This window comes from Urocampus carinirostris, chromosome 19 (genome assembly GCF_059441175.1).
Source record: "Urocampus carinirostris isolate Australia breed hairy pipefish chromosome 19, RoL_Ucar_1.0, whole genome shotgun sequence".
NCBI lineage: Eukaryota > Metazoa > Chordata > Actinopteri > Syngnathiformes > Syngnathidae > Urocampus > Urocampus carinirostris.
Window position 1 is genome coordinate 15,848,470 of NC_142367.1, and position 22,820 is coordinate 15,871,289.

The 22,820-nt window shown below is 40.2% G+C and overlaps 1 protein-coding gene across 1 annotated transcript in view; it reads left to right on the forward strand.

Moving 5' to 3' along the window:
* LOC148347492 (uncharacterized) overlaps nt 1-22,820 on the forward strand; it is an 85,414-nt gene that overhangs the window by 3,839 nt on the left and 58,755 nt on the right. The window contains exons 2-3 of the mRNA XM_088324273.1: nt 10,252-10,397; nt 20,038-20,347. Coding sequence (XP_088180399.1) covers nt 20,045-20,347 — 303 coding nt within the window. The 5' untranslated portion in view covers nt 10,252-10,397; nt 20,038-20,044. The remainder of the gene's footprint in view (nt 1-10,251; nt 10,398-20,037; nt 20,348-22,820) is intronic.

The window sequence follows — 22,820 nt, forward strand, 5'->3', positions numbered from 1 at the left end:
GGTAATTGTATGTCCACTGTGAGAGAGATAAACTAAAAAGAAAAATCCACAATGCATGATTTTTTAACAATTTATTTGTGTGATATAGCTGCAAATAAGTATTTAAACACCTGAGAAAATTAATGTTACTATTCGGTACAGTAGCCTTTGTTTGCTATTACTTAGGTCAAACATTCACTGTAGCTTTTCACCAGGTTTGCACACACTGCAGGAGGGATCTTGGCCCACTCTTCCACATGGATCTTTCCTAGAACAGTCAGGTTTCTGGGCTGTCACGGAGAAAGACTGAGTTTGAGCTCCCTCCAAAGGTTTTCGATTGGGTTCAGGTCTGGAGACTGACTGGGCCATGCTAGAACCTTGATGTGCTTCTTACGGAGCCACTCCTTGGTTTTCCTGGCTGTGTGCTCTAAGTCGTTGTTGTGTTGGAAGACCCATCCACGACTTATCTTCAATTCTCTGACTGAGGGAAGGAGGTTGTTCCCCAAAATCTCACAATACACGGCCCCAGTCATCTCTCTTTAATGCAGTGCACTCGTCCTTTCCCGTGAGCAGAAAAACACCCAAAAGTATGATGCTACCACCCCCGCGCTTCACAGTAGGGATGGTGTTCTCGGATTGTACTCTTCATTCTTCTTTCAAACACGCATAGTGGAATTACGACCAAAAAGTTCTATTTTGGTCTCATCTGACCACAAAACTTTCTCCCATGACTCCTCTGCATCATCCAAATTGTCATATGCAAACTTAGGACAAACCTTGACATGTTCTCGTTTAAGCAGGGGAACCTTTCGTGCCGTGCATGATTTCAAATCATGACTTCTTAGTGTATTACCCTCAGTAAAGTTGGAAACAGTAGTCCCAGCTTTTTTCAGGTCATTGACCTACTCCTATCGTGTAGTTCCGGACTGATTTCTCACCTTTTGTAGAATCATTGAGACCCCAAGAGGTGATATCTTGCATGGGGCGCCACTTCAATTGAGATTGACCGTCATGTTTAGCTTCTTCCATTTTCTAATGATTGCTCCAACGGTGGACCTTTTTTCACCAAGCTGCTTGGCAATTGCTCCGTAGCCCTTTCCAGTCTTGTGGATGTGTACAATTTTGTGTCTGGTGTCTTAGGACAGCTCTTTGGTCTTCGCTATGTTACAAGTTGAAGTCTTACTGATTGGATGGGGTGGACAAGTTTCTTTATGCAGCTCATGACCTCAAACAGGTGCATCTGATTCAGGATGATACATGGAGTGCAGGTCGACATCTAATGGGCGGACTAACAGGTCTTTCAGGGTCAGAATTTAAGATGATACACAGGTGTACATATTTGCAGCTGTATCACACAAATAAATTGTTAAAAAAATCATGCATTGTAATTTCTGGATTTTTCTTTTTAGTTTATCTCTCTCACAGTGGACATGCACCTACGATGAAAATATCAGACCCCTTCCATGATTTCTATGTGGGAGAAAAAGCAAAGTAGCAAGTTGTTCAAATACTTATTTTCTTCACTGTATGCCATGTCACTAACGGAAAATAAATTATTATAGAAAGGAAAATAGTCTCATATTTAGTCATTAGGATGAAATAACTGAAGTCACAGTCACAAGGCAACAAAGTATGCGTTTTAATTTCTGATGGAAGAAATTGCAGAAACGTTGGTTGATCATCACCTGAACAAGGACTCTTCCTTTCATGTTTTGTCGCCATGTCACCCACCTCTAGTATGTGGGGCAATTTGAATTTGAATTATTTATTTATTTTTTGACGCCCGTTTCCCGATTTGGCTGCGGCGCTCGTCTGCGTGATAATGAGGCCACAGGGGGGCTGACGGCGGTGACAAGCTAACTCCGAGGAAGCCTGAGCGTTTGCTAGCTTCCCAAAAAGATTTTTCTTTTAGACCTCTGAAAAGTTACGGCGCTTTGTTCCCAACTTTGGAACCAAAATGGGAATGCAACGTAAGTGCGGTAAAGTTCCCGTGCGTATGAAATAACGACCCTGAGTGACGACAAAATGCGTTATTCATTTCAATAAAACAATATTGACTATAGTAACGAGCAGTAACACACGCATGATCTCATAAACATGATCTTTCTTCGAGTATCTTTTACTTTTCTCCACAGTTTTCTTCTCTAGACACTGCAGGTTGTGGCTTGCTACCGTCATTCTAGCTTCACCGTGTTATTAAAGTTTGCAATACAAAAAAAATTCTAAAAAATAAAGAATATGACAGTCGTACTTCAAAAGTAATTATTAAATTAAGGGCTTTAAACTGGGACCTAATGTATTACTTTGCTTTGATTCTGATCAAAACCAATTTGATGAGACTAATCTTTTCCAAAAGAAATACAGCACGTAGTTGTCTGCGTGTTTATTTATTCGTAAATGAAATATTTGTATCCATCTCCATGATTGCCCCTTGGATAAATTTCTAAGGCCAGTGCAGCCCCCGAATCCAAATAGTTGCCCACCCCTGTTCTAAACAATCCTTGTTAAGTATAACTGAGCCTTATTTAGCTAGCTAGCAAGCTATATGAAGACAAAAAGTCTGCAAATGAAAAATATGGGGGTAGGCTTGCAAATTTGTCCAAGTGGTATGCTTCGGCCTCCCGTAGTTTATTCTATTCTATGCTATGACCTCTAGTGTTGATTATTACGCGCTGTCACTTTAAATATAGGTCTAAATAATAAGAGTGGAAACCTTTTCAGAAAGCGGGCCAGATTTTGGTAATCCCGCCCGACCTTATTTGAACAGTTTTTGATGAATTCACCCTCCCTGAAAGGTTTGCAGTGAGTGCTTGGCAATTAGTGCCAGGGCCTCATAGCTCGCCTTTGTAGTCTTATCATTTGACTCGCAGGGTCCAGTTAGCTTTTAGTAGTCAGCATGTTTCATCTGGCAGTGCCTCTATATATTATATTCTTTGAAACAGCCAGTCTCTTGGAAAATTAGGCAGACGCAGTTGTTTCAGGTTTCGGTGAAGACATACTCCCAATTTCCACTTAACCTGGAAGCTGCGACTTTCCTTTTTTTAACCATCGGAAATGGGGCGGGGCTAGAATTATCACAGAAAACCAAAGGGAACGAAAGGCTACTGCTTTCATCTGGTAAAATGGTGAATTTTATTTTAGTACAAATGTATTTTATACTAACTGGCAGGCCATATAATATTAATTTTATCACAGAGGACACAGGGCAGTATAAAAAATTTGATCAGGGGCCATAACTGGCCCCCTGGCGGGACTTTGGACATACATACAGTGGAACCTCGACCATAATCCGTTCCAGAACCCTGTTCGAAAACCGATTTGTTCAATCACCGAAATCATTTTTCCCATTAAAAATAATGTAAATCGTTTTAATCCGTTCCAACACCCTGAATGTTTACCTTGAATATTTAATGTAAACATAAAGCTAAACCTGGCGTTATCGTAATCTTCCATAGAAAGATTATGCTAACATGAACGTGTAAAAAAAAAAAAAAGGATAAAAGAATTATGAATAGGATTTCTTAGCTTTGTGGTGGTCAGCAGAAGGCGCAGGTGGACGGTGGGGTATTCCCTAGCAAGATCAGGTGCGAGTGCACACCTCCTTCATATTTTGCTATTATCAGGTCGTTTACAAGTCATTTAGCACCCGGGTCTCCACAACAAGTGGTGAGCGGTTCATTGGAAAGGGGGCTCCGTTCCAACACCCTGAAAGTTGGGCTCCGTTCCAACACCCTGGATGTTTACCTTGATTGTTTAACGTAAACATAAAGCCAATCCAGGCTAATTGTACGTTCGCGTTATCGCAATCTTCCGTACGAAAGATTATGCTAACATAAACGTGTAAAAATAAAAAATAAAAAAGGATAAAAGAATTATGAATAGGATTTCTTACCTTTGTGGTGGTCAGCAGAAGGCACAGGTTGACGGTGGGGTATTCTCTAGCAAGATCAGGTGCGAGTGCACACCTTCATATTTTGCTATCATTTCTTTCTTAAATGCAATAGTTGTACGCACTACTTTTCTTTTTTCACCTGTAGCAACTTTGCTGCTTGAACTAACTTTCTTTGGAGGCATAATAAGGGGCTAAAATACCCGTATGCCGCTCAGCATCGCACCCTAGCGTACGCACTCACGCATTACCGGCGTCCGAACTCCGATTTTTTGACCCAACAGCATAGCAAGAATTTCTCGAAATTTTTGGTCGGACTCCGATTTGTTCGAACTGAGAGGCGTTCGAAAACCGAGGTTCCACTGTATATTTAAAAATTAGAATATATACAGTATATAAATGCTCTCACGGATGCCCTGCTGTAGACTCTTTCTCTTGCATCCAAACGAGATCTCCATAAATACAGATTTCAATATTCATGCTGTATTCATGCAATATTCATGCTAAAACAAAAAAAAACAATCTATGTAAAACAAACATTTGAGGTCATTCAGACGAAGCATTTGCCTCTCTATAACATGCCCGAAGTTCCACCCCGCCATATAGTCGACATTATTGACCTCGTCGTCTTCCACGGTCGAACATATTCTTTGATGTGTCTATTTTTCTGCCATCCGACATAAAAAATAATAATAATAATAATAAGCCCTCAATGCGTGAAAAAAATGCATCAGTTCAAAGCTTTCTGAGGACTATTAATGAGTTTTTGTAAAGTGGGCAAAAAGTTACGTAGGAAAAACACAGACTACTTTTTAAAATCTTTTTTAAATGTTGGATATCTGCTTTTTGTTCTTCCACTTGTTCGTTTGATTCCGGCCAGTGAGATGGTAGGTGGTCCCAATAAAGGCTGGGACGATGAGCAGGTTTTATTTACAGAATATTCTGGGCACAATTGAGTGACAGACAGGCTGGAGCAAAATCACAGCAACCAAAAAAGGGTTTACCACATTCTTATACTAACAGAAGTGCGGTGCTGGAGACAAAACAAAAAGATGGATTTTCTCACTAGATGAAACCAAAAGTTATTCTACTCTTAGTCTTAGTTCAAAACGATGTCAGGATATAATAAGAGACTCTTTTTTGAGTTACAAATAAAATTATTTATTTAAGAAAAGTAAGCACAACAGAGAAGGCGGCCACACTCTTAGATTGCCATGAAATAAATCCCACAAACGAAAGCGTGAACGCCTTTTTTATACCATTACATGGATTCTGATTGGAGGATAGAATAAACCACGTGCACGTAAGAGTATTCTGATTGAACAATTTCTTTGGTTACATGGTGTGATATACACTACTGGCCACTAAATGGCACTCTAACCTAACAATAAACATGGACAGAAGAAAGTACACGTTTCCACCAGGGGCAAGCTAGCATAACAATATACCTGAAACCCGTACATTCGTTAGCTGAACACAGACTTTCTTTTTATCTAACGGTTCCCAGGAGTAGAATGATTCATCTGATAGGCTAGCAAGACGAGTTTTGGACACCACAGTAGTCCATTATTTGATAACAGACATGATTAGCCTAAGAAACTGCTAGTGGCCTTCAAGTTTTAGCTTTTTAATAAGAGGCACATTTTTTTGGTGATTAGGAACTTATTCTCTTGACCTTGAGGGAGCTTGCCTCTGAAAACAACTTGAATTCGTAAAACCACACACTTATTGGATATACGATAAAAATATAAACGTATAAAGATGTAAAAGCACAAAAGTAAGAGTATATATTGGGTATAAGAGTATAGAATATAGTATAAAAGGCCCATTTAGACCATAATTCGCTTACATCGGCTAATTTAATGCTAGCATATACTAACTGGCGCTGATGTGGTACAAGGCTGCATCTGACTACAAAGCACAAAGCACAACTGAGACAATGGAAACGTCAAAAAATCAGATGGCTAGCTTATTTCTCGTTTTCTGCTAGCATATTTTTACTGTTTCCTCTGCTATGTCTGTTGTTTTTAGCATGAAAGCTAGCATAGTCGTCGATTTCTGTGCAGAAAGCTAGCGTTTTTGCATTTTACGCGGAAAGCTTGCATATTTTTGCCGTTTTCTCCGTGGAAAGTTAGCTTATTTTTGTTGTTTTCTCTTCTATGCTTGTTGTTTTAAGCATGGAAAGCTAGCATATTCGTCGATTTCTGTGCAGAAAGCTAGCATTCTTGCATTTTATGCGGAAAGCTTGCATATTTTTGTTGTTTTCTCCGTGGAAAGTTAGCTTATTTTTGTTGTTTTCTATTCGATGTTTGTTGTTTTAAGCATGGAAAGCTAGCATAGTCGTCAATTTCTATGCAGAAAGCTAGCATTGTTGCATTTTACACGGAAAGCTTGCATATTTTTACTGTTTTCTCCGTGGAAAGTTAGCTTATTTTTGTTGTTTTCTATTCGATGTTTGTTGTTTTAAGCATGGAAAGCTAGCATAGTCATTGATTTCTGTGCAGAAAGCTAGCGTTTTTGCATTTTACGCGGAAAGCTTGCATATTTTTGCTGTTTTCTCCAAGATAAGTTAGCTTATTTTTGTTGTTTTCTCTTTTATGCTTGTTGTTTTAAGCATGGAAAGCTAGCATAGTCGTCAATTTCTGTGCAGAAAGCTAGCATTGTTGCATTTTACGCTGAAAGCTTGCATATTTTTATTGTTTTTCCGTGGAAAGTTAGCTTATTTTCATTGTTTTCTCTTCTATGCTTGTTGAATTAAGCATGGAAAGCTAGCATAGTTGTCGTTTTCTGTGCAGAAAGCTAGCGTTCTTGCATTTTACGCGGAAAGCTTGCATATTTTTTTTGTCCTTTTCTACTCCACGGAAAGCTAGGCTATACTTTTCTTTTTTTTAAACGTAATCATTATTTATTTATCCATATTTTATATATCATACATATTACAGAGATCCCTTGCTACTTCGCTTTTCGGTTATTGCTAGTTCACTGCTTCGCAGATTTTGAATTGAAATGTCTCTATTGTCATTGATATCAATGTGTTATGCATTGTGTTCTGAGCAGACGGCACACAGCAAATGCCATCACAAGCCAAGGTCGGGAGGCCTTTGTGTGTCTGCTGGGCGGGACAGGCACACAAGTCAATGTGTTCACCCAAAACAAACTGGGAAGCATGGCAAAAGCTAGCTTTTTGTGACTCGTTGCATTGAAAAGAAATTCATCAATTAAATCGGACTCTGAGGAAAGTCAGAAGAGCACAAATTGATTATTATCGTATCTGGGAGGCGTCGGGAGAGAAGACAATAGCGAGACTGCAGGTCCGGCCAACTGCTACAGCGAGGCTAACAACTTTTTTAAGCCTAGCGTGTATCTCACCAACGCCTAATCCGTTACCCATGAAATGGATGACCTGGAGCTACAACTCATGGGAAAGCACTACATTCAGGACCATTTTAATCATCTCAGAGACCTGGCACAATTCGAGGTTAGCCGATGCTAGCTTGCAGCTCTCCAAATCGCTTTCTTGCTCTTCAAGGAGAAGCCCTCCAATTCTGTTGTACTTTAGTATGATGACAATAAAAACAATAATTCAACTGCAATTTTGTGTTTTGTGTTTTTATTTGTAGATCTGAAGTTGTTATTTTGTATGAGTCATATACTCTCAGTCGGTAAGGACGTTATCTCCAGGTAAGTTTTACCCTTGGGGGCTTCCGTGAAAATGTGACGCTACGTTGCTGATTTCTACTTTTCGCGGGGGTTTTTAGTCCCCCATTAACTGCAATAATACTGGGTATTCATATATATAATATATTATACATATACTTAAGAAAAAAAGTCTGTTTTTCAAGAACAGCAGAGGAAGATTCATATGTATGATAAGGAGATGAGAAAAGACCCCAACAACAGGGTCAGACATCGAAAGTGGAGAGGGAAAATATAAGCTGATTTACATAAACATACCATATATTTTACCTGGGCCGCACGGTGGATGGGTGGTTAGCACATAGCCCCATAGTATAGAGGTTCAAGGTTCAAGTCCAGCTTAAATGCAAGTGTGATCAATAATAGAGATAATTATTGTGATAATTATACAACATATGTATTCATAATAAAGTTTTAAGTCTTGCTTTTATTATAGAAGTTCTAACTAGCACCAGTAGTAATAGATTTACAGTCTATAATGGGGGTGTCAAAAAGGTGGTTTGTGGGCCGGATTAGGCCCGTTAATTGATTGAATCCGGCCCGCGAGACAACGCTCGGAGAAGCGCAAGAGAAAATTGAGCTGCAGGTTGAAATATATCCACTTGATGTTGCCAAAGCCAGGTGCCTTTTACAAACACTGTACTTGTGTTTCTTTCTCTCTCTCACTCTCACTTCCTCCCTTTTTCTCTCACTCTCTGTCTCTTTCTTTGTTGCTCTGTCTCTTTTGTGTCTTTTGACCTTCTTTTGCTCTCTCTCTTTCACTCTATCCATTTCTTTTTCTATGTCTTTGTTCCTCTGTCTCTCTCTCTTTTGACCTTTAGCTTTCTCTCTTTTCCTTCTCTTTCTCTTTTCTCTCTTTCTCTTGCTCTTTCCTTCTCTTTCCCCTCTTCACTCTTTCCCCCCTTCTTTTTTATCCTCTTTCTCTCTCTTTCTCTTTGGTTTTTATCTTTCTTCACCGTCCCTCACTATTTCTCTTTTTGTTTCTCTCTCTTTCTCTCTCTTTCTCCCTTTCTCTTCTTGTCCTACCCTCTCTACTTTTCTCTCCCTCTCTTTCTCTTATTTATTTCTCTTTCTTTCTCTAATCTACCAGTCCGGCCCCCGAGAGGATGTTTGTTCTATTGTGTGGCCCCTGAGTTAAAATGAGTTTGACAACCCAGGTCAAAAATAAGCATCGGGACCCAAGGTAATTCCCGACACTCATCCTACTTACACTTACCTCGGAATTTATCATTAAAAATAAATCTATACCAGATACATTTAATACTTCACCAGATATGAAACGGTCATCGAAAACGCGGAGATCACTACTGTTGTCCTCGGTCCAGTCAGTTATTTTTAAAGTCTTGCAGCCTTAAGCTCCTGTTCTGCTTTTGAAAAAGCCTGTTTTCTCTTGGAACTGCAAGAAGAAGAAAAAAGTTCCATTAAAGTGCGATTTCTAAAGTACGGCATGTTTTTAGTAAATTGTGATTCTCAAAACACAACTCAACCTACAAATCTTCCCTCGCTCTATTCAAACTTGTCCCGTGACTCATGTCAGAACTTGAACAGACGGTGGACCCAGATGCGTAACGTTTTCACACAAGCTTTATTTTACGGGAACGGGGCAGTCATGCGCGGGAACACAAACGCCAGCGATTCTTCGATCGCTGGGCAGAAGAGATCGAAACCGGACAGGACAGACGGGATCGATACCAGATACAGGATACACGAGCAGATAACGAACAGGACGGGACGGATCGTACTTGATACAACAGCAAGATACAGGACTGGACAGACGGGATTGATACCGGATACTGGACGGGATCGATACGGATACTGGACGGGACCAGACAGACGGGATCATTATGGGATACTAGAGACTGGAGCAAGATACCGGACGAGACAGACAGGACCGATACCGGGGACTGGAGCAAGATACCGGACAGGACGAGACGTGGCGCTCCGCCCTGCTTTATTCCTGGACCCTGGCTATTTCAGCTGAAAATGAAAATCTCCATTCTGATCCCTGCATGTGTGGAGCACCTTTTGTTATTTCCCTTTGCCCCCAAATGGGTTAATGTCCAACTCAACCAAACATTATACTGAAACCTTATTGGTAGTCAGAAGTAGCTAGAATTGTCTTTATTGTCATTGATTACAACGTAGTGTTTATTGTTCACAATGAGATTAGATGCGGCACTCTGGGATAAATGCAACACACCTTTCGATGTAAAAAAAAAAAAGGTTATTATTTTGCTAGAGTGAGCCCCTCTCTGCCCTTCTTTTCTCTTTCCGATTCATCATTTGTTGCCAGGGTAAGATAAGTAGAGCAATGGAGGCTGAAGGGGAAGCGGCAAACTAGTTCATCATGCTAACCTAGTTAGCACCAGGAAACGCGGCTCATTAAATCCCTTCTCACCAGTTCCTTGCATTTTCTCCTATGTTGCAGGGATACAGAATAGTTCCTTTTCTTATGTTAACAGCCTGATTGTTACCCATGTGGCCCCAGAGCCAAACATAAGCATGCAGGTCTAAATGCCTGACTCCAATAATTAATAAATCTTATCGATTAAGAGCATAACGGGGAAAAAAAATTGGAATTTTCCGATCCGAGAGGCTTCGATTTGTGGATTTCGTCCGGGTTTTTGATGTCCGCTCCGAAATAATAAAAGGAGAGAGACTTCAAGAAGGTTTTTCTTCTGTTTCAGCTCCCGGGGTTGCCGCCATCTCAAATGCAAACGAGAGGAAACTCATTGATGGTGAGGCCGACCGGATCCAAACAGACCGGAGCGGAATGTCATCTGGACCCGGATCAGAGGGAAGGCGTCATGGCAACAGATGCCGGACATCATTAGTAAGAAAACATGAACATCATTTGATGGAAAAGGGATTCATCATAAGAAAAATCGCCCCTTTTTTTAAGGGATGGGGTTACCAGAAATTTCAAATAAGCATATATTGGAATACAATTTATTTAAAAAAAAATAATAATAAAATAAATCAAAAAATGAAAAAAAAATATATGTATTCATTGAAAAACAACAGCAAAATTAAATGAAAAACTAAATATATGTACAAGTTCATTTTTTAGTTTCAAATGATTTTAATATTATTTAATCTTTATTATATTTCTTTATTTAATCCAATTATTTTAGCAATTCCAGTTTAAATATTTTACTTACATGTTTATACATATTTATATATGTATATAGTATATATATTTGATTATTTTTACTATTTTATTTACTTTATTATCCGGGTTTTTTTTTAATTAAAGCGCCAGTGTGTAATATTTGACAACTAGATGGTACTATTGTCTAAAACACAGCAAGCAACAACACGGCGGACAAGAAAGACGACCTAAAAAGGGATTCCATTATATATAAAAATACAAAATTCTCGACCTATGATTTATAAAATATACATTGGTTTGATAGTTCAGGTGTTATTGCCTGATATTAAAATCTGTTTTTTTTTTTAATGAATCAGTCTTTGCACCACTAGGAGGCGCTAGATATTACACACTGTCCCTTTAAAATTCAAAGTAAATGAATCGGTATATGGTAAATGTGTAACGGGAATAACAATAATAAATGAAATATATTATAAATGGTGAATCTATATATTTTTTAAAACAAACGGAAAATAAATACCTTAAGCTTAAATTCTTTTTAACGTTTATGCATCTTATTTTGGAGGGGTTTTCCTCCATTTCTCCATATTTTGGGGGGGAAATGTATCTATATTTTTACATTAAAAACAGAAACTACAAATTAAAAAATAATTACCAAAATATACATGTGTTCCTTAGTTTTTTTAGTATTTTTCTTCTTTTTTTACCTTTTTTTAGACATTGGGAGAATTTGTATTGATTGTGTATTTGTTTTAATTACTAATAATTTTATTGTATTTAAATTTAATCATTTTATTTCCATGTTTCCTTATTATATCTATTCCAAACAAAAAAATACAAATAATAAATATATTTTTGAGATTTTAATATTGCTAAAATGTTTCTATTTTTGTTTTTTTCTTCAATTTATAAATTTGAAAGAAAGATTAAAAACAGAAACAGTGACACGGCGGCTGGGTGGTTAGCATGCAGCCCCCACGGTGCAGGGTTAATTTTCAGCGAGCGGAGTTTGCATGTTCTCCCTGTGTCTACGTGGAGCACTCCAGTTTCCTCCCACAAAATTGTCCCTGGATGTGAATGAGGTTGTCTCTTTCTGCCCTGTGACTAGCTGGCTCAGAAAGAAAGAGATAGCTCGAATGGGCTCCAGCACCCCCGGGACCCTAGTGTGGATAAAGGGCGCAGGAAATAAAAGGAGGGATGAGTACAAACAGAAAAATAACAAGCAAAAAACACATATACATTCAGATTATTTAAATGTATATTGTCTGACTTCCATTTGTACGTTGTGTATGTGTTTATCTATGTATGTATGTCTATTAATTAATCCGTGGTTTAGTTCAATCGAATGGGAGATTCCCGATTCATCATACTTTGTAAAAGTTTGTCTCTGTTGTCAGAAAATCCGACATTTTTTGTTTTGTCAAGCCCAATTGTCAGGTAGCAGCTGCCGATGACTCCCGAGGTGATAGTTCACAAATACTCTCAGGAATCGTCTTATTACCGCCGCAGTGCTTAGAGAAGGAATGACACCACAAGATGGGACCCGAGGATTTATTTTGCACAATCATGCCACTAGATGGCGGAAGAACGCCCAATTAGAGAATATGAAACCCAGTTTCACTTCGACGTAGTTCTTTTGCATGAACTGGTCATAAAATTGTCTAAATGAATCAAGTGTTTTGCAGAACGCTGCCACTCAATGAGAGAACAGGAAAGCTATTGACTTTGACGGAGTTGTTTTCTTTGACGTAGCCACAAGAGGGAGACAAAAACCTGGACTCGAATGAAGTTTTGGTGATTGGCTGGACAGTAATTGTTTTTGCTAAAGGAACTACAAAATGGCAGCCAAACACTTTGTGTAAATGAGTCTTTCTCAACTGCTGGGTCGGGAGTCGGGACCCAAAAGTCTTTCTCTCATCATGTTTTCCTTTTCTCTCACTCCCTCTCCCGCTGTCTCTCACTTTCTTTTTTTCCCTTTTTCGTCTTTCTTTCTCTTTCCCTTTGTGTTCTCTTTCTTTCTTTCTTTTTCTCTTTCCACTTACTTTTCTCTTTCCCTTTCTCTTTTCCTTTCTCTTTCGTTTTTTCTTTCCTTCATTTGTTTGTTCTTTTGTTCGTTTTGTTCATTCTTTTGTTCTTTCTTTCACTCTCTCATTGTCTCTCACTTTCTTTTTTTCCCGTTTTCGTCTCTCTTTCTCTTTCCCTTTGTGTTCTCTTTCTTTCTTTCTTTCTTTCTTTCTTTTTCTCTTTCCACTTACTTCTCTCTTTCTCTTTCCCTTTCTCTTTTCCTTTCTCTTTCGTTTTTTCTTTCCTTCATTTGTTTGTTCTTTTGTTCGTTTTGTTCATTCTTTTGTTCTTTCTTTCACTCTCTCATTGTCTCTCACTTTCTTTTTTTCCCGTTTTTGTCTCTCTTTCGCTTTCCCTTTGTGTTCTCTTTCTTTCTTTCTTTCTTTTTCTCTGTCCACTTACTTCTCTCTTTCTCTTTCCCTTTCGTTTTTTCTTTCCCTCATTTGTTCATTCTTTTGTTCGATCTTTCTTTCTTTCACTGTCTCTCATTGTCTCTCACTTTCTTTTTTTCCCTTTTTCGTCTCTTTCTCTTTCCCTTTGTGTTCTCTTTCTTTCTTTCTTTTTCTCTGTCCACTTACTCTTTTGTCGGTTCTTTTGTTTGTTCTTTTGTTCGATCTTTCTTTCTTTCTTTCACTGTCTCTCATTGTCTCTCACTTTTTTTCTCCCTTTTTCATCTCTTTCTCTTTTCCCTTACTGTTCTCTTTCTTTCTTCTTTCTTTCCTGCTTACTTTCTTTGTTTCTTTCTTTTTGTCTTTCCACTTATTTCTCTCTTTCCCCTTACTTTTTCCTCTTGTTATTTCTTTCCTTCTTTCTTTCTTCCTTTTGTTCTTTTGTCCGTTGTTTTGTCCGTTCTTTTGTCCGTTCTTTTGTCCGTTCTTGCGTTCGTTCTTGCGTTTGTTCTTGCGTTCGTTCTTGCGTTCGTTCTTGCGTTTGTTCTTGCGTTCGTTCTTGCGTTCTTTCTTTCGTGCGTTCTTTTGTTCTTTCTTTCGTTCTTTCTTTCGGTCTGTCTTTCGGTCTGTCTTTTGTTCTGTCTTTTGTTCTTTCCCTCTGCCTGTCTTTCCTTCCTATTTTCTTTTTTTCCTTCCTATTGTCTTTCTTTGTTTCGTTTTGTATTTTTATATTTCGTTTTTTCTTTTCCTCCCTCTCTTTGTCGTGAACTCTCTAATCTAACAGTCCTAAATAAGGAAAATCTACTGTATGACGCCACCCCAGTCTTAATTTCATTTTAATGTAAGTCTTTTGCACACCAAGGCCACAGAGGGCAGCAAAGCACTCCATTTTTGAAAAAGGAAATCCGTCTATCACCCTAATGTAGTTCTTTTTGCGTAAAGTGGTCACGAGAGGGCGCCAAAAACACCAAGTCAAGAGGAGTTTTGGTGCTCGACTTGACAGGAAAGAATCAATTATTTGCTACAATGGACACCCAAGAAGTTGTTTTACTCAATAAAGTACGTAACCTCACTCCAACATAGTTTTTTTTTCGCACTGCGAACGAACTCGTAAACAAAGCACTCATGTTTTAGAAAATGAGACCCATTGTTTATTTTGACGTAGACGTTTTGCATACCATGGCCACAAGAGGGCGGTGAAGCACAGAAACAGTTGACAGTAAAAAAGAAACTGGTTGAAAAACAATTGCTCGATTCCTTCACATCAGGGGTTTTCAAACGCATTTGATCTCAGGGGCCACACAGTAGAAAACACATTCTTATGGGGTCCAGACTAGTAGATTAAGGAGAGAAAGAGAGAGATAAAAGAAAGAAAGGGGGCGGGGGTTGAGAGAGAAATATGGAGAGAGAGAGAGAAAGAAAGAGGAAGAGAGTCAGAGAAAGAAAGAAAGAAAGAGGAAGAAAGAGAAAGAAAAAAGAGAGAAAGAGAAAGATAGAGAGAGAGAGACGAAGAGTGAGAGAAAGAGACAGAAAAAGAGCGAGAAGGAGAGAGAGAACAAAAGGAAGAAATAGAGAGAGAAGGAGAGATAGAGATGGATAGAAAGAGACAGAAATAGAGAGAGAGAGAGAAGGAGAGAGAGAACGAAAGGAAGAGAGAGAGAGAGAGAGAGAATGAGAGATAGAGATAGAAAGAGACAGAGGGGGGATAGAAAGGGAGGGGTTAGAAAAGAAATAAAGAAAGAGGAAGAGAGAGAGAGAGAGAGAGAGACAGACAATGGGAGATGAAGAGTGGGAGTGAGAGAAAGAGAGAAGACAGAAAAAGAGAGAGAGACAGGGAGAGGAAGAAAGGAAAAAAGATAGACAGATTAAGAGAGGAAGAAATTGAGAGACAGGGAGAGGAAGAGAGAAAGAAAGAGAAACAGGCAGAGAATGCAAGAGGAAGAGGAGAGAAACATCGAAAAAGATAGAAATAGAGCGAGAGAGAGAAAAGAAAGGGAGAAAGAGAGTAAAAATAGAAAGCTAATGGGAAATAGAGGAAAAAACCATAGAGATCTATGAAGAGAGACGAATTGAAAAAAAAAGAGAGAGTTAAGCAGCAAGGGAAAAGACAAAAATTCAAATAAAGAGAGAGGGAAAAAGAAAAAACACAGTAAAGAAAAAACAGAGTGAGAGATAAATAAATACAGCTCCAATTCCTTCGTGTAAGGCCCCTGGCTTTGGCGACACCAAGCGGACATCATTTACACTGCACCTTGTTTTCCTCTTGTGCTTCTCTCAGCTCTCCCCACGCACCTTTGTCACTCCTGCTTTACATGAATTATAAATGTTGTATTTTGCCGAACAGGTAGAAGCGGATCGATACGGGGCTCCGAAACCTCACAATTAACTAATCGCCCGCTATCGAAGGCCGCAGTCGCCAGTCCGATTCATCGCCCCGGCGTGCGAAAGAGAAAAAAACATCGGCCATCTTATTTACAACGAACACGAGGAATAATATGGCGGCTGATGGATGAGGGCGCTGATGTGATGAAAAAAAAAAAGTTCCCTCATCGATCGCCTTCTCCTTAGGCGATCAATGCTAATTCACTCGAACGAAAATGAAAAGCCGCCGTGACCCGAGCATGCGTGATATTAACAGCGTGGCATGAATATTCAAGAAAAAGAAGTAATCAATTCACAAGACGCGGAAACTAAGTAAATATCATTCTTTCCTCGAGTAGCCAATCACCCCCCATACACCCCTCTCCCCGCTTGTTAGCGGTAAAGAAGACCCCAGGAAACAGCTACCTCTGCTGGCCACTGTGGGAACTGTTTATCTGCATTGCATTTGAAAAATATTTTAGTTTTTTCATTCATATATTTTGATGAACATTTCTTCTCTATTTTATGATATGTCATATTTAAATTATGTAGTTTATTTATACTTTATCTTTGTCCTTTTTTTAATTTTTAGATTTTACATTTTTATGTAAATATCTCTTATTTATTTTAATTAAATTAGTTATAATATCATTATAGCTCATACTTGGATTATGTATTTGTCATTTGATTTATTTTTAAAAGTTTATTGTTTATTTCATACATATATATGTGTGTGTGTATTTTATACATTCAAAAATATTTAATTTACACGTATTTAAATACTTTTATATTTTATTTGATAAATATTTAATATTCGATGTTTCTAAATCATATACATTTTCACGTTTTTATTTATTTTATTTTTTTTTGTGTAGTCACAAATGTACTTATTTTGTTTTATTGTTTTTTTAGACATTCGGAGAATTTATTTGATTGTGTATTTGTTATAATTACTAATTATTTTATCTCATCTCATCTCTTTAGCTGCACTGCTTATCCTCAGTATTCGCGGGGGTGCTGGAGCCCATCCCAGCAATCATCGGGCAGTGGGCAGGGGACACCCTGAACTGGTTGCCAGCCAATCGCAGGGCACACGGGGACAGACAACTCGCTCGCTCATTCACACCTAGGGACAATTTGGACCGGCCAATCCACCTGAAATGCATGTCTTTGGACTGTGGGAGGAAACCGGAGTGCCCGGAGGAAACCCACGCAAGCACGGGGAGAACATACAAACTCCGCACAGGTAGGCTGGTAGCTGGATTTGAACCCACACAGGAGGTTCCCAAGACCTTAGAACTGTGCCGCAAATGCGCTAACCACTGCGCCGCCGTGCTGCCTTAAATCTAATCATGTTTCCTTATTTTATTTTTTCCAAACATTAAAAAAAAAGTACAAATATTATATTTTTGAGGTTTTGATATTGCTTGAATTTTCCTATTTTTGTTTTTTTATTCAATTTATAAATTTAAGAAGATTAAAAACAGAAACAGTGGCACTGTGCAGGGTTCATTTCCAGCTAGCGGAGTTTGCATGTTCTCCCCATGTGTAGGTGGGGCACTGCACCCACAAAATTGTCCCTGGGTGTGAATGAGGTTGTCTCTTTCTGCCCTGTGACTGGCTGGCAACCAAAACAGAAAGAAAGAGATAGCTTGAATGGGCTCCGGCACCCCCGGGACCCTAGTGGGGTCTCATTTGCACTATTTGGCTGATTTCTCCTTTTTTAAGATATTGTTATCAACCATTTTTATTTTACTTTACATAGATATTCACTTGTTTTAACATTTATATATATACACACGAATTTATATTAAATTTTTAATACATTTTATTTTAGCCTAATTTATTTCATTTTATCATACTAGTTTGTGTTGTTGTAATATTAAATCTGTAATATATATTTAAACATATATAATTATGTAATAACAATAGTCAATAGTTTGTAATGGTGGGATAGGTAGTTTGACAGTTCAAAATAGATTTTCTAATAAGTATTTGTTAACAATGTCCAAATGAGTTCAAAGAGCCCTTTAAAAAAAAATTCGACCCTGTCTACCTGCCTTTATGTTTTAGTAAAGCTGTTCGGGTGGGACTCATCACGTAGGAGAAATGGGGGGGGGGGGTTAGTACTGGAGAATGGTGTCATGATCGTCCCTGTGCAGCATGAAAATGGTGAAAGTAAGAAAATTCAGCCCAAAACCCTACAAAATGATGTCAAAGGAAGGTTTTATTTGAGCACAAGTAAGAAATGCAAATACACAAGCATCATGAACAGCCTGACTGAGGCTGCAACCATGACTTTAAGCCAGGAGATGGCAACAAAGAGTTAAAAAGTTCCAAATTCCGTACGGCTCTTTTAACGATATTTAAAGTTTTGGGTTTTTTTTCATAACACTTAGACGGGAACTAGTCTTACTCGGTCTAAGTTCCTGTTCATGATGTTAACCACCAATCACGAGGCGCCGTTTCTCAAATGCCATCACTCTCTCGCTCCTGATTGGCCGAGACTCCGCAAAAGCTTCCAGCTGTTGAGCGCGCTTAGATCTCCGCTCGGTGTTTGACGTGACAGCTCCTTCAGCCAATGAAAAGCGAGCTGACAAAAAACTCCGCTCCCATTGGCTAATTTCGTCCGTTTAGAAGTTGAAAAGCCCTCCCCCGCGGTCTCTCGCTCCCTCTCCATCCAGCTGTGCGAGCTTTCCCGATGGACGGAACCGAAGAGAGACAGTTCTGAAGGAGACGAGGGAAGGAAGGAAGGTTCGGTTCCGTGAAGATGCCGTGCCGTATTTGAAAGAGACACAAAATAGGACTTCTTTTGGACCGGACCTGCGGATTTTGCGGAATAGGCGACCAGAAGTGGACCGGACTTCATTTAGAAGAAGAAAGTGCGCAGGACTGGACCGTTTCATTTGAGTTCTGGTCCAAAGAAGTTAACAGAGCTTCCTAGAACCCGAACTGGGTTTAAATTCTTCGCTGGTGGATGTGTTTAAAAGCGGAACCGGCGGAGGGAGCGTTGAGGAGCCGCTCGGGTTCGGGAGGTCTACTCGGAAAGTGCGCGGTACCGAAGCCACACAACATTAAGCATTATTTTTGAATGATCCGTCATTTTTGAAACTCAAGTGGGATCCAGAAGGATTTTTTTTTCGGGGGGTTCCGTCTCGTGCGTGGACTTTGCGGACCTGATCATGCCATGACTGCGCGCGCATCGGAGATATCGACCTGGACCAAATCAGGTGATGAAACATTAATAGAAGAATGAAATGAAGACATTAAAAACGATAAGATGCGTTTTTAAATTTTAATGAATGGAGATGAGCCATTAAGGCTTCGAAATAGCACATATAATATAGAGGGATTCCTTCAATAGGCTTGTCTGTCTGTCTGTCTGTCTGTCTGTCTGTGTCTCTTTTACTCCATTTCTTCATTTCTTCCCTTCATTTTGTCCATCTCCCCATCTTTGTCCCGCTTAGTCTCTTCCCCTCGCTCTCTCATATGTCTCCCTTTCTCAACTCTAGTGCTCTGTGTCTTTCGCTTTATTTCTATCACTTCTACTCTATTACCCGCAATCTATCTCTTCATTTGCCCCTGTTTCTTCTTCTGCCCCCCCTTTCCTCTTTTAACTTCTCCCTACCTTTTTTTCTCTAGGTCTATCTTACTCTGCTCAGTCTCATTCCTTCTTTGCTCTATCTCTCCTTCTGGCTTTTTTTTCGGTCCTCTCTTTCCCATTCTTTTCCACTCCATCTCTCTCTCTCTCTCTCTCGCTCTCTCCCTGTCCCCTATCTTTATTCTCTCACTTTCTCACACTGTTTGTCTTTCTTCCCTATATTTCCCTCTTACTCCCTCTCTTTCACCCTCTCTCACCTTCTCCTCTAACTTGCCCTTTTGCTCTCAACATTTCACTTTTTGTATTCCCTATTTTGATTCTCTTTTTCTCCTTTACTCCCTCCTCTCTGCCCTCTGTCTCTTCCTCTCTTACTTCTCTTAACTCCCCCTTCCTCTCTCTATCTCCACATTACTTGCTGTCTTGTTCTCCCCTTGTCCCTCTCCTTCTCTCCTGTATCTGTATTCTCTCTCTTCCCCTCCCTGCCGCTTTTTTCACTCTCACTTTTCACTCTTTCACTTTTGTTTCTCTCCTTGTTGATCCCGCCATATCTCTCACATATTTTTCTTTAGCTTCTCTTCCTCTATTTTACTCTCCCTATTTCTTTGTCACTCCCCTATCCTTCTCTTTTGCTCTCTCTTTCTTTGTCTCTGTCTTTGTCTCCTTTGCTTTTTTAATTGGTTAACTCCCCCATCCAACTCTCTCTCCTGTCCGCATCTGTCTTTCTCTCTCTCTCCTCCATTTCTCTCCCCAATTTATATTCTCCGCTTTGTTATCCATGCCTCTTTTCTTTCTCTTACCTTCTTCTCGCTCTATAGTTCTGTCTCTGTTTAATTACCGCTCTCTGTCGAAAAAGTATGGTACTCAAAACTCAACCTTGAGGGACACCTCCAGTACCTTGTCCCTCTATCCATCCATGCTTCCAACATCTGCGCTGACCCACCCACAGGAGGCGAATGATGGCCGAGGACGGGGGAAACCCGGACCCCCAGGCCCCGGAGGGCGATCCCTCCCCGCTGCGGACTTTCATCCGACTCAACGACCTGTCCAGGGGCCGGGCTGAGGAGAATGGCGAGGGGGCGACGGCGGAACGGGGGGCCTCCCCCGGCCCGGAAGGGACCTCGGCGGTCGGGGACGAGGAAGACGAGGACGCTTCGGCCTCCGGGGACGAGGAGAGTCTCCCGTACCCCACCCTGGCCCCGGTGGTGTTCTTCTACATGAAGCAGAGCACGCGTCCTCGGAGCTGGTGCCTCAAGATGGTCTGCAACCCATATCCTTTCTAAAATAAAATCCGTCACAGCTGTAACCACCTCGCAGGTAAGCCAGCTTTTATTTTGAAGGGAGCTGAGAGAGTCCAGCTGGGCTGAGGTTCATGGATACCCTCCTTTTGTACGGGCTCCCGAGCTTTATTGAATTGTCTGCGGCTGAAGTGCGTTATCGATTCTCGAGACTTTCTCTCGGCTTTTGTCCCCTCGGGGTTGAACCGGCAATTTGTATTTTTATTTTTTTCGAAGTGGAGCTGTCACTCTTTATTATAATGCCTTTTTTTCCGCTCCGTGTCATTTAGATTCATTCCTTCATATCTTATCTGTCGCTCCCCCCTGGAAAATCAAAGTCCCCCGTCCCTGTTTCTTGGTGATTCTCTCCAGTTTTTTTAATTGCAACGCTACATCAGCGCCGGCTGTCCCAGTTTCCTTCCTTGGAGCGTCTGCAACTGTGTGCCTCGTGTTGTTTTAGCACCTTGTGCGCCCGGGGTGGGGGTGGGGGGTGGGGATTGATGATCCGCGTTTACAGTAGAAGGGAGGCTGCGGTTATTCATCCGCTGCCTCATTTTTTTCCATCTCATTGATTGCATTTCGACCCTCATGATACTTTCAATTTCGGGGGGTCTTTAGCGCTTTTGCCTTGTTGCAAATGCATACAGGAAAACCTTTCGACACTGAAAAGCGGTAGATGGTATCGAAACACTCTATTTTTATGTGCAAAGTCAAGTCGAGTCATGTTTATTTGCATAGCCCTTAACCACAGGAAGTCTCAAACGGCTGCACAGACTATTACAGACTACTGACTATCATTACACCATCCACTGATCTAAAACCAACATGAGGGCAAGGAAAAACTCAAAAACTTTAACATGAGGAAATTGAAGAAACCTTGAGAAAGGACCGCACATGAGACATTTATTAACTTCTTTCCAAGATTATTAAATCAGTGGCATGGAGGAGTCTAAGATTTTCATCGTAGGCGCATCTCCACTGTGAGAGAGAGAAACTAAAAAGAAAAATCCAGAAATCACAAGGCATGTTTTTTTTAACAATTAATTTATGTGATATAGTGGCACTGGTAGTGTTAAACACTTATGTTGCACTGATGCAAAATATTAGTATCGGGTCGATACCAGACCACACTACATGTAGGTCACTTTTTCTATGGAGACTGTTGGGAATTAAATATTAAAATGTACCGTTTACCAAATTGTTCGAGTTAGTTATCTGACTCCATTAACCAAACACAACCTACATTCACCCAACAATGTATGCGCGCTCGTTTCTTGATGGAACAGATGAACAAGAAAGCCGACATTTTCACACCGGGGCAGATTTAATTTCATTAACAATTTAACTAAGTGTACTCCATCGAAAACGGACGAATTAGTGACGTTGGAGTCTCTGGGAAGCCCTTTTCTGAAGTCCTTTAGCTCTCTTCTTATTGTCCCACGTCTCCCTGAAAGATGGTGTGTCGACTCCTCCCATGGGCATGCCAAGGAAGCCCCCACTGGGCTTCACCATCTTGTCGAAGAGCGCCGCGATGTCTGGAATAACCAAAACAACACAGTTTCTACGTCATTAGGGCCTTTCTGCGTCTGGATGTGCTGATTATCAGCTTTACGTCCCGTTCCTGCCATTCCTGTAAACAACATTTTCTACTAGGGTGCCCTGACATCGCACCACAGCCCAGCCAGTGAATATCTTTTGCATTAAATGTAATTTGTATTTGATCATATAAAATCCTTTATAGTCAAATGTATAAAATCCTTCAAGACTCACCTGAAAATTACAAAAACACAGTATCAACCACCCACTCTCCATAATCAGTGCTCATAATAAACTCGCATTTTATTTCGTTAATATCTTCTTTATCTTATCACTGTATTTTTATGTTTCATTACTATTGGAATGTGTTTTTATAATGATCAGGAAAATGTATTTTATGGCTATTTAGGGTTAGTTTGGATGCTTTTGGGAGGTCAAAACAGATTACAGTAATCCCTTGTTCATTTGCAGGCTGCTTTAGGACCCGAAACGTCCGGCCATAGTCAAAACCCGCAAAGTAAATACCTTTATTTATCCATCCTTTCATTATCTGCACCGCTTATCCTCAGTAGTGGGTACTGGAGCCCATCCCAGCCGCCTTCAGGCAGTGGGTAGGGGACACCCTCAACTGGTTGCCAGCCAGTCGCAGGGCACACATACAACTCACTCGCTCATTTTCACTAGGGACAATTTGGACTGGCCAATCAACCTGCGACGCATGTTTTTGGAATGGGAGGAAACCGGAGTGCCCGGAGGAAACCCACGCAAGCACCGGGAGAACATACAAACTCTGCACAGGAAGGCTGGTAGCTGGATTTGATCCCATGACCTCAGAACTGTGCCGCGAACGCGCTAACCACTCAACAGCCGTGCCGCCCCTACCTTTATCCATTTATTAGATATTCAAGAACAAACCCAA